This window comes from Lactuca saligna, chromosome 9 (assembly GCF_052625555.1).
Source record: "Lactuca saligna cultivar CGN05327 chromosome 9, ASM5262555v1, whole genome shotgun sequence".
In the NCBI taxonomy this organism is placed as follows: Eukaryota; Viridiplantae; Streptophyta; class Magnoliopsida; order Asterales; family Asteraceae; genus Lactuca; species Lactuca saligna.
In genome coordinates this window covers 145,518,669-145,534,224 of record NC_136425.1, presented here as the reverse complement: position 1 = coordinate 145,534,224, position 15,556 = coordinate 145,518,669, and the positions used below count along the sequence as shown (strand labels likewise).

General features: G+C 34.4%; 1 protein-coding gene across 1 annotated transcript; it reads right to left on the bottom strand.

Moving 5' to 3' along the window:
- Positions 1-2,392: 2,392 nt before the first annotated feature.
- LOC145017993 (two-pore potassium channel 1-like) lies at positions 2,393-4,149 on the bottom strand. The gene is made up of 3 exons (XM_078975935.1): positions 3,928-4,149; positions 2,894-3,830; positions 2,393-2,800 (listed from the first exon to the last, which is right to left on the bottom strand). Exons 2-3 carry the CDS (start codon positions 3,793-3,795, stop codon positions 2,611-2,613), a joined length of 1,092 nt encoding a protein of 363 aa, XP_078832061.1. The 5' UTR covers positions 3,796-3,830; positions 3,928-4,149; the 3' UTR covers positions 2,393-2,610.
- Positions 4,150-15,556: the final 11,407 nt, after the last annotated feature.

Here is a 15,556-nt window from a genome sequence, read left to right as displayed (position 1 = left end):
CTCTGGCCATGTAGATCATGTCTCCATAAGAGAATGACTTCTATTCTATGGCATTGGCAAATGGTTAGACAGGACTATAAGCCTGAAATCTAACAGGATGTTAATCAGAAATTGCATGTCTTCTATTCCATTTGGGCCAAAGTTTTATTGATGTATATCAAGCATTGAAAAGTATATCTTTGAATAAAGTATTTGATTGATATGAACGCTTGTCACATGATTTCACATATATCTTGTTGTTCCTCTTTGCTTTTGCCACATTTAAGTATATATATGGCATAACATTATATTGTATCTATTATTGAATTCACTAAGCGTCACCGCTTACCCTATCAATGTTTAACAATTGCAGGTGATAAGTAACTAGTATGTTCACATACTGTTGAAAGATTTAGAATAGTTTGTAATAGTACTTTTGTACTTCAGTTTATGTTTGTATAAATTACAATATCCTGGGTAGTTATGTAATATATATAACACTTTGTAATAGACGGTTTGTATTCAATAGTTTGTAATCCCTTTATCAATGTATAATATTGCTTTTATGAATATCCAAGTAGCATGTTTTGGAGTAATGATATTGTGAAGTATGAAAGTTTGGGTCTTTCAAAAAAATACGAAAGTTGAGGTCTTTCATTCTTTGATCTTAGCCATCAAAGGCTTTAGTAGGATAAGGGGAGGGCTAAACCAACATGCGTGCCTAGTCGGACCATAAACATGAGATGTGAGATTTGTAAAATGGTTTGATTTAGTTACACTTAGCACTTTACATGTTGCATCCTTGCTAAGAGCTGATGAGATTTTATTTTTATCGGGTCTCGCATTGAGTCGGTTTAAACAGTTTTGGTAAAATATGTTGGAGATAGGGTCGACTCAAACAACTAGAGATAATTATTAGTCTGGTAACTTATAAACTTTCTTTAGAACAGATAATCTTAGAGAGCAAGGCGTTGCAACTAGGGATAAACGTAATTGCTACATCGTATGCCATGAGTGGTTGGCCGCTATCTCCGCCATGTTTTGTTGGGGGTCTCCTACAGCTATAAGTGGGACCTGCCAAGTCCCGTTTATTCCACTCCGAAAAAATTGAGATCTCATCTTCTATCTTCTCTCTCTGGAAATTCAACAAGCAGATGATCCTAAATCCACTATTCTTCTAAGTTTCCATCTATTGTTTTGCATTTTCATTTCTTCCATCGTTGTTAGAAAGAATCATAAATTTGAATTGAAACTTGGGATTTTATGTTGAAACTTACAACAATCGAGTAACATAAAAAAAACTTTAAGAACATGAGTCATTTTGTGAAGTTTTTGGCTATAAAAAATTAGCGATCTTCAAGTTGATTTTACTTTTTTGTTTAGGCTTCTAATTGGTCTGATAATTGAACATTGTGCTTCCAACTTTCTTAGTCAAACCTGATTGCGAATGATCAATCTGATTTCTGAACAGAACATATTAATAATGATGATAATATTCGGTGTTTACAACGACCAAGTAATTAATCATCAATATAATTATCCATTTGTAAAGCAAGTTTAATAAGATATTTGAATGAGGTAACAAGTATAATTGTTATTAAATAGATAAAATTATATTATTTTGAGATGTTATCTTAACATTTAATGAATCTATAGTTTAATGTTTATTATAACTTTAAATATAAAAATGAAAAATATTTTTCATTCAACTCTATAACATTTAATATTATTTTTAAATTACCAACTGAATTTCACATAATTAATGACTGTATTGTTTAATTGTCAAGTACAAGTAGAACCAAACCCACCAAAACCCACCCACCCACCCCACCTCAAAAAAAAAAAAAAAAAAAAAAAAAAAAAAAAAAAAAAAAAAAAGTGCCCCGGCATCGTCTCACTAGTGTGAATAGCAATATAGGATAATGAGTTTATTTTACAAATTGTGTTCTTAGGAGTTAGGACCGACATAATCATGTTATCAACAATTATAAAGAATATATTACGCGCGTGTACTCTTTTCCTCCGTACAAAATATTTTTATGATATTACTTTTCGATTTATAATGAATTTAATAATCCATCTCCAGAGCTACATTTTAACAAATTGCTTTATTGATAATAACTTGCAGTAAATAACGATACTTTCAAGATTTAAGGTCCACAAGTTATTAATGGGGTGGGTGGGACAATTTATAGTTGATTTATTTTCTACGTCACATCATATTTATCGGTGTAAGTTTTATAACAGAGCAATGAAATAAGATATAGTTCGTAATCATTGAATTTTTATAATGTTTTTTTCACCCATGATTCAGCATCTTTATATGATTCAACATCTTTATGTGGAATATTTTACATGCGTATGAACCTGCATTAAGCATGATTCTTTCCAGATCTTTATATGGAATAATATATAGGACTCGAAAATTCACATCGCTTCATTAAGAATTATATGAGTTATATGCACGGCTTTTAGTACAGATATTTCGAATATCCAACGTCTTAGGCGTTGTAAATCGAACAAAAACATAGATTTGGTTGCAAATTAACCATAAACTTCATATATTCAATGCCCCTAATACATATATAGTATAAAAGTACGGATTTTCAAAATTTTGTTACCAGCATCGCCTTAGAATGATACACGGGATGTTAAAACGTCAGATGCCGGCAAAGACGATTGAGAAAACAGAAGATCAGACACAGTTAACGTTCCAGTTTTGTCAAAATCGAGTGTCTCAAACTCATCCATGATGGGTGTGATATCATCTTCATTGATCTTCCCCATCTCTTTTAGCTTAAAGACAATGAACTCAGCAGCTCTGTTTAAACGAACAATACATAATTAAACACCATGTAAGAGTCTTATTATCTCCAAGAATGTTAAACAATGGTTCTTAATTATCTTTACTTACACAACGATGCCATCACCATCAAAATCAGCTGCCTCGAGGTCAGAAACCGTTGTTTTTCTTTTAAGAACCCATTTGACCAACGATCGTTGCCTTCTTTCAGTGTGTAATAAAGCAAAAGTAAACAGCAATTGAGCTACATAGAGAGTACCTAACAAGATCCAAAAAAGAGCAAAAACACGTCCACCTGTTGTCGAGAAGCATTTATCTATATAACCAAGTCCAGTAAGCGTCGCAACAACACAATAGAACGCATTAATGAAGTTCAAATCCTCAACAGAAAGTAAAATTCCTGTTCCTGCAGCCATAAATACAAGAAGGAACACAAGCAAGGTTATACACTTGTGTCTCACGCTCTTCGTTTTGATCTTTTTAAGGATTTCTGCTTCACCGATAGTTTCATTCATGTGCATCGCTTTCACAAGCAAGTTTGCTTGTTTCTCGACTAAAAGATCAGCTGCTTTACTTAAAACAACCCCGACAATCACCATCCCCGAGACAACAAAAAGACAAGCGAGAAGTATTGTGAGAGTGCTAGCGGGAACAAGGTCTCCATATCCGACTGATGTCATTGTTACAACAGTGAAGTAAAGTGCATCGAGTATGCTGTTTGTTTTCTTTCCGGAAATCTGGTGTCTAGCTAGATGAAAGCAAACCATACCTGCAACTAGATATGCGAAGAAGACGATACCTATCTTCCAGTAACTCGGGTAAAAATGGTCAAAAATAGACTTGGGTCGTGGAAGAGATGCAACGGCTTTTTTGAAATCGGTACCAAAAGAATCCGCAAGTGGGGCACTTTTGATTCGCCGGAATCTTTTTCTCTTGACGGAAGCTGCTTGATCGGTCAAACGTGGCTTCTTTGAATCTTTTGGTGAAGCATTTGTTTTACTTTCAGGTGTCATCGCAAGAACTTATACGCAACAACAATCCGGGAGCTCTATAGAAGACGATTACAAATGTCAAAAAAGTTTTCCGGTGGAATACATATATGAAAAGTATTATTGTAGAGAAAAAGGTTTAATTGTTTAGCTTACATATGAACTGAAGCTAGCAAAAGGGGTGGTGTCGGATTCTTGGCTACTTTTCCGGTGGAAGAAAGAAATGTAATTTGGCTGTGACTTTGTCTGGTTAGCCCTGGTGGAGGTATGACTGGTAAGAAGCTGATCGGATTCTTTTAAGGTGGATGAGGGTTGTGTTTTTTTTTGTGTGACCAATCTCAAGTCTAAGTCAACCACAATTCTTTTATTACTGGTGCATGAAAGGCCTTTGAAGATAATGGGTTGCCTTTTGAAATTATTGATGTGGGGTTGTATGTAAATATTTAAGTATACTAAAAGTTGTAGTATTGTATGATTGTATTGTATGTAAAAAATAGCAAAAATTAAAATTATTTTATGGTCTTATCAAATCTTAACACAAGATCATAAATTATAATACGACTTTTACCTGGTCCCAGAGACACGCCCATGTTTGTTGATACGGAATGCACACTATATTACAAAAGTTTGTCAGTTGTACAATAAAATACATTTATTTGTTCTTCCCTACAAAAGTTCAAAAAACGTCCTTACTAGTGAGCACAGACAAAGATTGATCGATCGAAACATCCAGACCCGGTCGTTGCATGTCTTGGTCCTCTTGGACACGACCATTTGGAGTGTAAAACCCTCAAATATGTACCATCTACACTAAGGTTGTGGTGCGTTCACACCCGAAGGCGAGATGAGTGTGTGGTGAGGTGGAAGATTACAAGAGCCTCGGTTCTTCACACCATGGTTTTTTTAGAGTAGCCAAAAATCAATGAGACCCATCAATCCAATGAGACCCATCAATCCAATGTGAATCCAACTAAAATTAGTATGTTGGTTTCAACTCATTTTTAAATGGGTAAAAATTATTAATTCGATTTAGTTTTAATATATATTTAGTTTAATAATTATTTAAATATCATTATGTATTAACCTAAGTATCTAAGTATTAAATTATAAGTTACAATGTTGTATTATCATTTATGTTTAAAAAATACATAACTATCATGCATTTGATGCAATTTCCCACATTTGTAGATGGAATCAAATCAAGCCTTTGGTGTAGATGATACTAGTCATTCATACATTTTTTGGGACATATTATGTATGAAGACTGGATCATCCAATGATTCTATATGAATTTTCAAAGCTATGGGACAATTTTAGATTTTGGCAAAACCAACATCTTTGAGCTTACATTCCGCTCAACTAATTATATCCTTAATGGTTAAATTCATACACATGCATTATTGTGGATGTAAGGTTAAACCAAGTATTTTCATGACCAAACAACAGATGACTTAATGGAATAAGAACTTGATCAATTTAAATCATAAACACACTACTAGAATTATAGGCATCAGCAATATGAATTTCTGTTGGAAACCCGTCGCTAATGACCTTCAGTGACAGTGACAAGTCAACAACAGAATACAACGGCCAGTAAAAGATTTATCACTGAAAGTTAGCGATGAAAATTTATTTTTTTTGAGACAGATTATCAACTAAATATCTGTTAGCATAATGTTCTTGAAAAACCTAACATCCTTCGCAAATCCATCGCTAACTAGATAATAGCGACGATTTTAACGATCAATTATATTGTCGTAAATGTTCATAGCACTATTTAGTTTCATTGCAATTTTTTCGTTGATCTGTCATAAATTGTTTACATTAACAATATATTTAATGATTTATTATTTGTCACTATCAAAATTCACAAACTAAAATCAAATTTTATATTACAAAGATAAATAAGATATTGATATTGTATTTCAAAACATTAAATTCAACTACCAAAATGAACATTAAATTTTGATTTCAAAACATTAAAATTCAACTACCAAAATGAATATTCATATTCGATTTCAAAGTATTGAAACCAAGTCATAAAAGTCAAAAGTACCAACGTTCACAATTTATTGTTTTTGTGCTTCAATTTATGCACGTTCAGCCAAAAGCTCTTGCTTCATTTCTTCATGTTCCAACTTAAGTACTCCCTTCATCTCTTCACATATTCGATTCATGATGACCTAAAAAGTAAATTAACAAATATAAACTTAAATGATATGAACAATAACAATAGGTCCAAAAAATAACAACTAAATACTTACAACACCGAAAAGAACCAACAACACTTTCAATATGGACCAACTAAGAATAGCATTGTACTTTCAAGGAGGAAAACAAGTTATGATTGTACTTTCAAGCTCAACCAACCAAAAATAGCATTCTACTTTCAAGGAGCAATTAGGAAAACATGAAAACAGGTCAGCATTATACTTTTAAGATGAACCAACCAAGAATAACATTATACTTTCAAGGAGGAAAATAGCTTAGCATTAAACTTTTAATATGAACCAACCAAGAATAGCATTGTACTTTCAAGGAAGAATTAGGAAAACATGAAAATAGGTCAACATTGTACTTTCAAGATAAACCAACCAATAATATCATTATACTTTCAAGGAGGAATACATGTTAGCAATGGACTTTTAAGATGAACAAACCAAGAACAACATTGTACTTTTAAGGAGGAAAATAGGAAAAGAGGTCGGCATTGTAATTTCAAGTTGAACCAACAAAAAATGTCATTGTACTTTTTGGATCTATATGCTCAAGAATCATTTTTGTTTATAACATATGATCCTATAGGGTCACACCTTTATCAAGTTGGCATAATTTGTATATTTTTTATTAACATAATTATTAACAAATAATATCAACTCTTGTATTTAATTATGGAATAATTATTGTTTATGTGAAAAGTAATTAAAGAGAGTATAACTAGTTATTATATTATATGTTTTGATTTAATAAGTTAGGTACAAAGTTTTGGTGTCACACCCCAAAACCAAGAACGGCGGAAACGTTCTGGGGCGGAGGACGTCATGTAATGTATCACAATAATATAAAGTAGTAAACAAGCAACAACATCATCCATTGCATTAATAGTATAATTTTAATTACAAGTGTGTTCTTTCAAAGTATAAGACAACATAACGAATAATCAAAATAAAAGAGGAGTCTTGACTGCTCCGTCTTCACAAAACCTGGTCTTTGTGCCTGTCTATTTGTGACCTGAGAATACAAGTTATTTTGAAAGCGAGTATCAGCAATAAAGGTGGTGAATTCATAAGTATTGATGTGTCTTTGATTTGTAAAACTGTGAACTAAAGACTTGTAAACATTTGGATAAAAGTTTGTATAAGTATGAAAATGTTTGTAAGTAATTGTAAACGTTTGAAAACTCTAGAAAATCCCTATGATTCCTACTAGTATAAAAAGTAGTCTTCTACCAATACCTAACTGTTTTGAAAGTAGCCTTCTACCAAGACCCGACTGTTTTGAAAGTAGCCTTCTACCAACACCCGACTGTACGACTATTATTATTATTATTATTATTATTATTATTATTATTATTATTATCTAATCTACCTCATCGATTATGTGAATATGACACATGGTAAAGGTATTAATAATATATTAACTGGAGTTTTATCCTTTTGTAATTGTCATATATACAATGTAAGTACTGTAGTATTTGTAATAAGTGACTACTTTTGTACTAATTTGCCTTAATTGAGGGTTAAGGCATTATGTGATGGTTAGATCCCATACTAAACGCTCCCTGTCAAGAGATTTTGGGAACCAAACACGACCCCTGCATGATTGCAAGCAGTGAACATCCACATTATTATGATCATGTATACCCAATATAACTATCACAATGCATTAGTCATTCATTGGAATAGTTAGATCCTGAACTTGTTCCAGTATATAGCACCTTGTTATGTATGTTCTGTTATCGTATATTGTAAGCGTATCTATGTAAACGTATTCATGTAAGCGTATCTATGTAAACCTATTCATGTAAGCGTATGCATGTAAGCGTATCTATGTAAACGTATTCATGTAACATGTAATGTATTAGTATAGACTCATGAATGAACTGACTCTTGTGTGATTCCTTGTACTTGGAATGGTAAGTAGTATCTCTTAACTACACCTATTATAGTTAGTAGTAATGTACGTGTATCACCGAAAGTATACATTTGCTACCCAAAGGTACTGAACTGACTACTGGAACTTTTATGTCTATATATATACATGATATAAAACTAATATTTAGACGACATTCGGACGAGCAACCGATGCGACAAGGCCACATCCCAACAAGGAAAAGGAAATAAAGCGAGCTAACCGTCCTAAGTCCTTTAAACATTATTTATATAACTATACATATCTAGGCATGCATTTGACAATATAAAAGCATAAAAGAAGTTTTGTAAAACCTTTGAAAGTTTAATACTAAGAACGATGACTTGATGTCAGTTTATAAAACGATTGGAAAGTATTTTGTTTCATAAGACAATTTAAGTATAAGGAAAACCTTTGTTTGAAACACATTTGTAATTGAGTTTGAAAGGAAACATACAGTATGTAAGACAATTTGATAAATAGTTTTAAACATGTAAAAACGTTTATGAAAGTCATTTGAAGAAATCTATTTGGTAAAACAGTTAATGTATAGTAAATCCATTTGCATGCTAGTTATTAATCACATGTGATTGATACAACAACTAGCATGATTCAGCTTGTATTCCCCCCCCCCCCCCCCCCCACCCATAAAGCATTTATAAACATTTAGAAAACATTTAAAAGATTAATTAAGGGGTATGAACTCACCTGCAGTGAGTGGATCGGATGGAAGTGTCGGACACGTGTTCGGTGTCAAGTGAAGGCTTAAACACACACAATGATCCTAATAACATATGAAGACATATGTATATATATATATATATATATATATATATATATATATATATATATATAATCAGTGATTTAAACAGTAATTAGACAAGTATAAACATCCTAATGGGTGAAAACACTTTAGTCAAAGTGTTAGGAGGCTATTGGGTTGCAACAAAGGAGTGCAAGGCCTTGTAAGGGAGTTTATGGTCAATGGACCATGTTTGTTGGAGTTTACGGCCCAGGGGAGTTTACTCCTGGCCGTAAACTCTCAATTGGGTCACCAAATGAGGCTCAAAGCTATAATGACTCAAGTGGTTAAGTGTTCCAAGACTTAAACAAGAGGTTGGGTGGGTTTAAGGTCCAAGAATGGCCTTGTATGGTGTTTACGGCCTGGGGACCACTTCCCCATGAGTTTACGGCCATAAACTCATGGTATGAAGTACCAAATCATTTAATGAAGTCCCTAGTTCAATGGTGTAAGTTTCTATGCTAAGTTCCAAGGCTTACTAAGGTGTTAGGGTGTCATTTTCACCCTTAAAAGGGGTTTACGGCCCAAGAACATGTCTTGGCCGTAAACTCCTTGATTCATGTGTTTCCTTATGTTTTCTAAGCCCTAAACATGTTAAACCTAGTGTACAATGAGTTCGAAAAGAGTACTTACGATCTAGGAGCTTGAATGGTCGGTTTTGGTCAAGAACACTAGTGTGTGTTCTTGGTGAAACTTGAAGATCTACAAAATGGAATGATTTCACGGATGAAATCATGTAAGATTACTAGTTCATGCAAGATATCAACTAGTTAAGACAATAAACTTACGAGATTTGAAGATCATGGACGAAGATCGGGATGATAGTTGAGAGGATTTGGGCCAAGAGGAGGAAAGGAATGAACAAAATAGCCAAGACTTCACCTTATAGGAGGAGTTTACTACCCACATGGAGTTTACGGCCATAAAATCCCATGTGGTGGCCATGAACTCCTGGTCAAGGTGTTCCAGACATATTCTTTGAGCTATAGATTCAGCAGATAATCCCTGACACTTATTCCTCAAGTGTACAAGGCTCAGAACGCTCAAATAAACTCCTAATTGTGCTAAAAGATAACAACAATGAGTTTGACTTTTAATGAAGTGTTTGACTGAACTTGATGGAAAATTTTGGGTTGTCACATTTGGACACTTTGGTTAACCATGATTACGTAAGTTATTTGGTATTTGAGTTAAAGAAGCTATCTTGATAATTTTTGTCTCTTATGATGCCATAATCTCACAACTTTTAAGAGAGTATGGACGTTACTTGTCAACCTCCATTCCTTGTCCCCCATGCCTCTCTTTGTAGAGTATTTCTTTATAATAAAATAAGAAGTAGCCTTTATGCATGCATGTGATATATAAGAAAGTGTTCTACTCAAAAGTTGTTAGTTTTTGTCTTGGATTTTCTCTCAAAATGAAAGAAGTCATAGCTTCTCTTCTACCCATCACACCTCTCTTTTTTGAATCTAGTTTTGGTGATTAAATCTTCCTAGAGTTGTCTCCTTTAGTACTTATTTAAGTTAAGTGATTAAAGGCTTATGACACTCAAGAATACAAGAAGGAATTAGGACTCTAAGTGCCTTAATCTTAATGTTGGATACTTGTAGAGAAGATCAAACTCTTTGATATTTCTATCTTTACTAACATGCCAAAACTAAGTGGGTTCTAAGGCTCCAAAGGTTGTCATTCTAAAATACTCTATGGTTGTTTTTAATATCATTATAACATTTATAAATGGATCCTAGATGGTTTGGTTTTGTTATAAACTCGAAAATAAACTTGTTATTTTAAGCTTCCGTTGCCCGATTTTTATGAAAACTATCTTTTATTTTTGTATCAAAACCCATCAGTACTTTCGAGGAGTAAAATAGGAAAATCAAATAACAACAGGTAATAAGGAAAATATGAAAATATATCAGCAAAAAGGAATAAACAAACCTCTAAGTTATCCGTATATGTACTTGGGGTTGCTAGAGAAGGCACCAAATTCCTTTATGGATCGTCCATAGAACCAAATCGAGGCAATCTTCCTTTCTTGATCCCTCCACTAGCTTCAACCCATAATTAATGATCATATGGAGGATGGTTGTCACTATCATTTACATGTCTCACTAGCATAATGTCCTTATATGCATTCTATATTACATAAACCAGTTAGTATATATTAAAATCAAATTATATATCATCAAACAATAATTAATTAGATTATTAAGCATTCTACAAATACCATAACAATTCTAGCTTTAGGTGTAGTGTACTCGGTGTTTGCAGTGCCTTCTTTTGGTTTTTTAGTTCAATATGTTTAAAAAAAAAATGAGATACATAGAACCAAACAAAGCTAACATATTTTACAAAATATATTGCCAATAATTTTCTATGATGTAAAATAGGGATAGAACTGCAACAATGTTTGGAAATTGATCAGTGTTCCATTTTTTTCTATTTTTCTTTCCAGAATACTACTTACATTTCCATTTGTCCATGTTCCAAACTTTATCAATAATTTCTTTCTGATATTCTGATCTTATCCATTCTAGGTGAATGACTTTAGAATGGATAAATCTAATGATGCATTGATGTTTTTAGCCTTTGGAAGTCTAACTGATTCATCTTGTCCATTTTTCAAAGTGCTAGAAAAACATCTTTTCATGACATCCTCCCATGCAAATTGATAACTTTATCAGTGTACTTTACTTCCCATTGATACAGTTGCTGGAATAGTGTCTAAGACTGCAACTATATTAGGCAAGTATTTGACCCGATTGTGCATGATCCTTTTGGGTTGCCTTCACTATAGCAACTTGGTAGGATGATTTATTATGAGAGAATAGATATTATTAATATATTATGAGAATAATATAAGGAATAATAATATTGTTATTTGATTAATATAAGTCATAGATTAATTAGTATTAATTTGGTGACTTAAAGAGATTAATTAAATAAGAGGGTATAAACTGTCAATTGTTTGATAGTTACACTTTAGGCTGTAAATCCTTCTATGATAGAGGATGGACGATTTCTAGGGCTAATGATAGCCATAAAATCATCCATGGCTTATCTATGGAAAGGATTGGGATTGCTTAGAGTCTAAGTTATCCGATTAGGGTTTAAGGGTGAAACCCTAGGAGCCTTACAAGTATAAATAGACCCCTTGGGATAGGAAATTGATATCTCCTCTACAGCAAGGATACCCTGGCCGATTTCCTCCTCTCTCCTCTCTCTCAAATCATTCTCTTTGCTAGTTGGTGTTTGTAAGCCATTAGAGGAGTGACAATTGTGACTCTAAAGCTCCAAGAACAAGAAGATCAAACAAGTGTTTCAAGGTATGATTCTAACTCTGGTTTTGAATTGTTCTTATACCTAATTAGCCATTAGGAGTCTTGGATTCAATGCATGCTTAATTAGAGAAACCTAGATCCAAGCATTAGGGTTTGTATGCGTACATAGGAATGTTCTTATGTACAAAACCCATCAGTGGTATCAGAGACTAGATTGGTTTCTATTAAATTGATGCTTAATTGTTTGAATGCTGACTGCAAAATTCAAATTTTGTGTTTCTGAGTCATGGACTCGACGAGTCCAGTTTGGGTACTCGGCGAGTCTAAGCGTCAGGAAGAGCCAAAAACGGGATTTTTTTCATATTTATCTTATGGAAACTTACCTTAACCATATTAGATCAACCCTAATCCGATTTTATGATATATATGACTATATTTTTGATCTAATTGAAGATATTTATCAATTAATAAATTATTTAATTTCCTTATATGATAATTATTAATTATTTTGATTAAATTGGTAAATTGTTTTTCAAGAAATCAAATATGGATAATTATGTGATTAATTGTTAATTTGAATTATTTGTTATTTGATCATTTATGTTTTAAATGTTTAAAACTTGCCCTCAAGTTTAGAAATTTATGTTTTGTGATTAAAAGTTTAATTTAGACAATTTAAGTTTCAAACCCTAGAATTTTACAAGTTTAAAATACAACCCTATACTAATATAATATTACAAGATTAATATCTATATATGTATAACTTAAATGCTAGTCTTACCGTTAGTAGGCCTCATTCATGAAGCCGGTCTATAAGGTGGGTATAAGGTTGCGGCCTATAAAATGGCGCTTAATGGGTGTACACTCACACCCACCGCTTGCTTGATCGTCGGAGGGTCGTTAGCCGAACGGGTAGGATAGGGCAACCTCATCCTCTATTTAAAAGTATAATATGAAATACGAAGTAACTACATGTTTTCATAAAATTTCCCAATCTTAGTTACTTTAGGAAAAGTGAATTGATACAATCCCATGAAATTACACTTTGCACCTTGCTAAGAAGTTAGTGGAGCGTGTGTGGTTTACCGGCACACTAATTGGTTCTAAGAGAAGGTGGCAAAGGGTGATTCATTGTTTATCGTAGTTCGATGGAGCGTGTGTGGTTTACCGACACATCAAATAGGTGATCGTTACAATGAAGGCACCATGTGAATTTGCATGGTAATTCACACCCGCTTTGTGATCCTCGGTATCCCAGTCACAAACAAGAGGGGCATATCGAGATTTAAACATGCCATTGAAAAGTTTCAATGAATCTCATCCGAACCTAGGAATTCTCAATACATTTAGGACTTAAAGTTATGTTTTTCATGGTGGAGAATTAGTGAATCGTCATTCACCTACCTTCAAATTGTTTGCATGTTAGATTACGACATCCCTTTTCTAATATGTAAATATTGTTGTTGGATCCTAGCCCTAATTTTTCTTATTGGGTGATAATTAGGGATTCACATTCTAATCAATCTTTGTCCTTTCTATTGTAGATGTCGAACGCTAACAACGCTGCTGCTAGTTCATTCACTTTGATGAGCCTTTGTCAAAAGGTCACCTTTGATGGAACGAACTTTAGTGAATGGATAAGATACATTCGCACGATTTCTCGCTATGAGGATAAGGAGTATGTCCTCGATGAGAAGCTCGAGAAAATCAACCCCGAAATCGCTACTCCCGCCGAAATGACCACTTTCGAAACTCACGAGCGTGATGCAACGAAAGTACATTGCATCATGATCGCAACTATGAACCCCAAATTCCAAAAGTACTACGAGGACATGTATCCGTACGAAATGCACCAAGACTTATTGGAGAGATACCATCAAAACGCGAGACAAGAGCGTTATGAGATTTTCACTAACATGATCTCTGCTAAGATGGGTCATGGAGAGTCTCTTACCGTGCACCTGCAAAAGATGCAAAGGTATGTCGACCGCCTTCGCAAGTTAAACGTTGACTTTGGGGAAGACTTGGCGATCGACATGGTGCTTCACTCTTTGTCTCCAAGCTACAATCAATTTAGGATGACCTATCACATGAACAAAGAAGAGCTCACCCTAAGCAAACTCCAAGGTCTCTTGAGGGTCGCTGAGAGAAACTTCAAGGAGAAGTCTGTTGCACCAACTCCCAATCCGCCCGCCGCTCCTGTCTTGGCAATTGGACAAGGAAAGGGAAAGAAGAGGAAGGCTTCATCTAAGAACCATCGCAAGGTGAAATCCCGAGATGGTGCCTCTTCTAGTGGGACCAATGTTGATCCCGCTAAGCCATGCCCTAACCCGAAGGAGGCAGAGTGCCACCACTGCCACAAGATAGGACATTGGATGAGAAGCTGCCCGGAGTACCTGCAAGCCATCAAGGAAGGAAAGATCAAGCCGTCTTTTGCAGGTATATACACAATTAAATCTAACGATTCATCTCATGATACTTCTTGGGTTCTTGATACCGGTTGTGGTTACCACATTTGTTCTAATGTGTAGGGACTAAGAAGAAGTAGAGACGTGGAGCATGGAAGAATAAATCTAATCATGGGGAACAGAAGATCGTCGCCTGTGACCAAGATTGGAGTGTATTCTTTAGTGCTTAGGAATAGTTTATCTTTAGATTTGAACAATTGTTGCTATTCGCCAGAAATGGCTAGAAACATCATTTCATTTCATGGTTTGTTTAGGCAAGGTTTTAGATTTTCTTTTAATAATGAGAATGGTTCTATTTTAGCTTATTTAAATGGTGTCTTTTACTTTGAAGCTATACCATGTAATGGAATTTATGAAACTGTTATGATTGTTGATAACTTGGGAAATGATGTTTTATGCATGGATTCTTCCAATAGTATGGATAAGGCATCCTTATGGCATTGTCGTCTTGGACATGTCAACAAGAAACGCATAGCCCAACTCCAAAAGGATGGAGTGCTGGAGTCATTCGACCTTAGGGAAGATGACACATGCGAGTCTTGTTTACTTGGAAAGATGAATAAGTCACCCTTCGCTGGTACGTGCGAAAGGGGTGAGGGTCTATTGGACCTCATACATACCAATGTGTGTGGACCATTTAGATCTACCACGAAGGATGGAAACCTCTTCTATGTGACTTTTACCGATGACTATAGTAGATATGGGTATATCTACTTAATCAAGCAAAAGTCAGAAACTTTTGAAAAGTTCAAAGAATACAAAAATGAATTGGAGAATCAATTGGGCAGGAAGATCAAGATGCTTCGCTCCGATCAAGGAGGAGAGTACCTAAGTCTTGAATTCCACGATTATCTTAAGGAGTGTGGAATAGTTTCGCAATTGACGCCACCTAGGACACCACAATTGAATGGTGTGGCAGAAAGGCGTAATCGAACCTTGTTGGACATGGTTTGCTCTATGATGAGTCGTGCTTCGCTATCTATCTCTTTTTGGGGGTATGCCTTAGAGACTGTCGCCCATATCCTTAACCGAGTCCCTACTAAGAAGGTTGCCAAAACACCTCACGAGATGTGGACGGGGAAAGCGCTTTCGTTAGCACA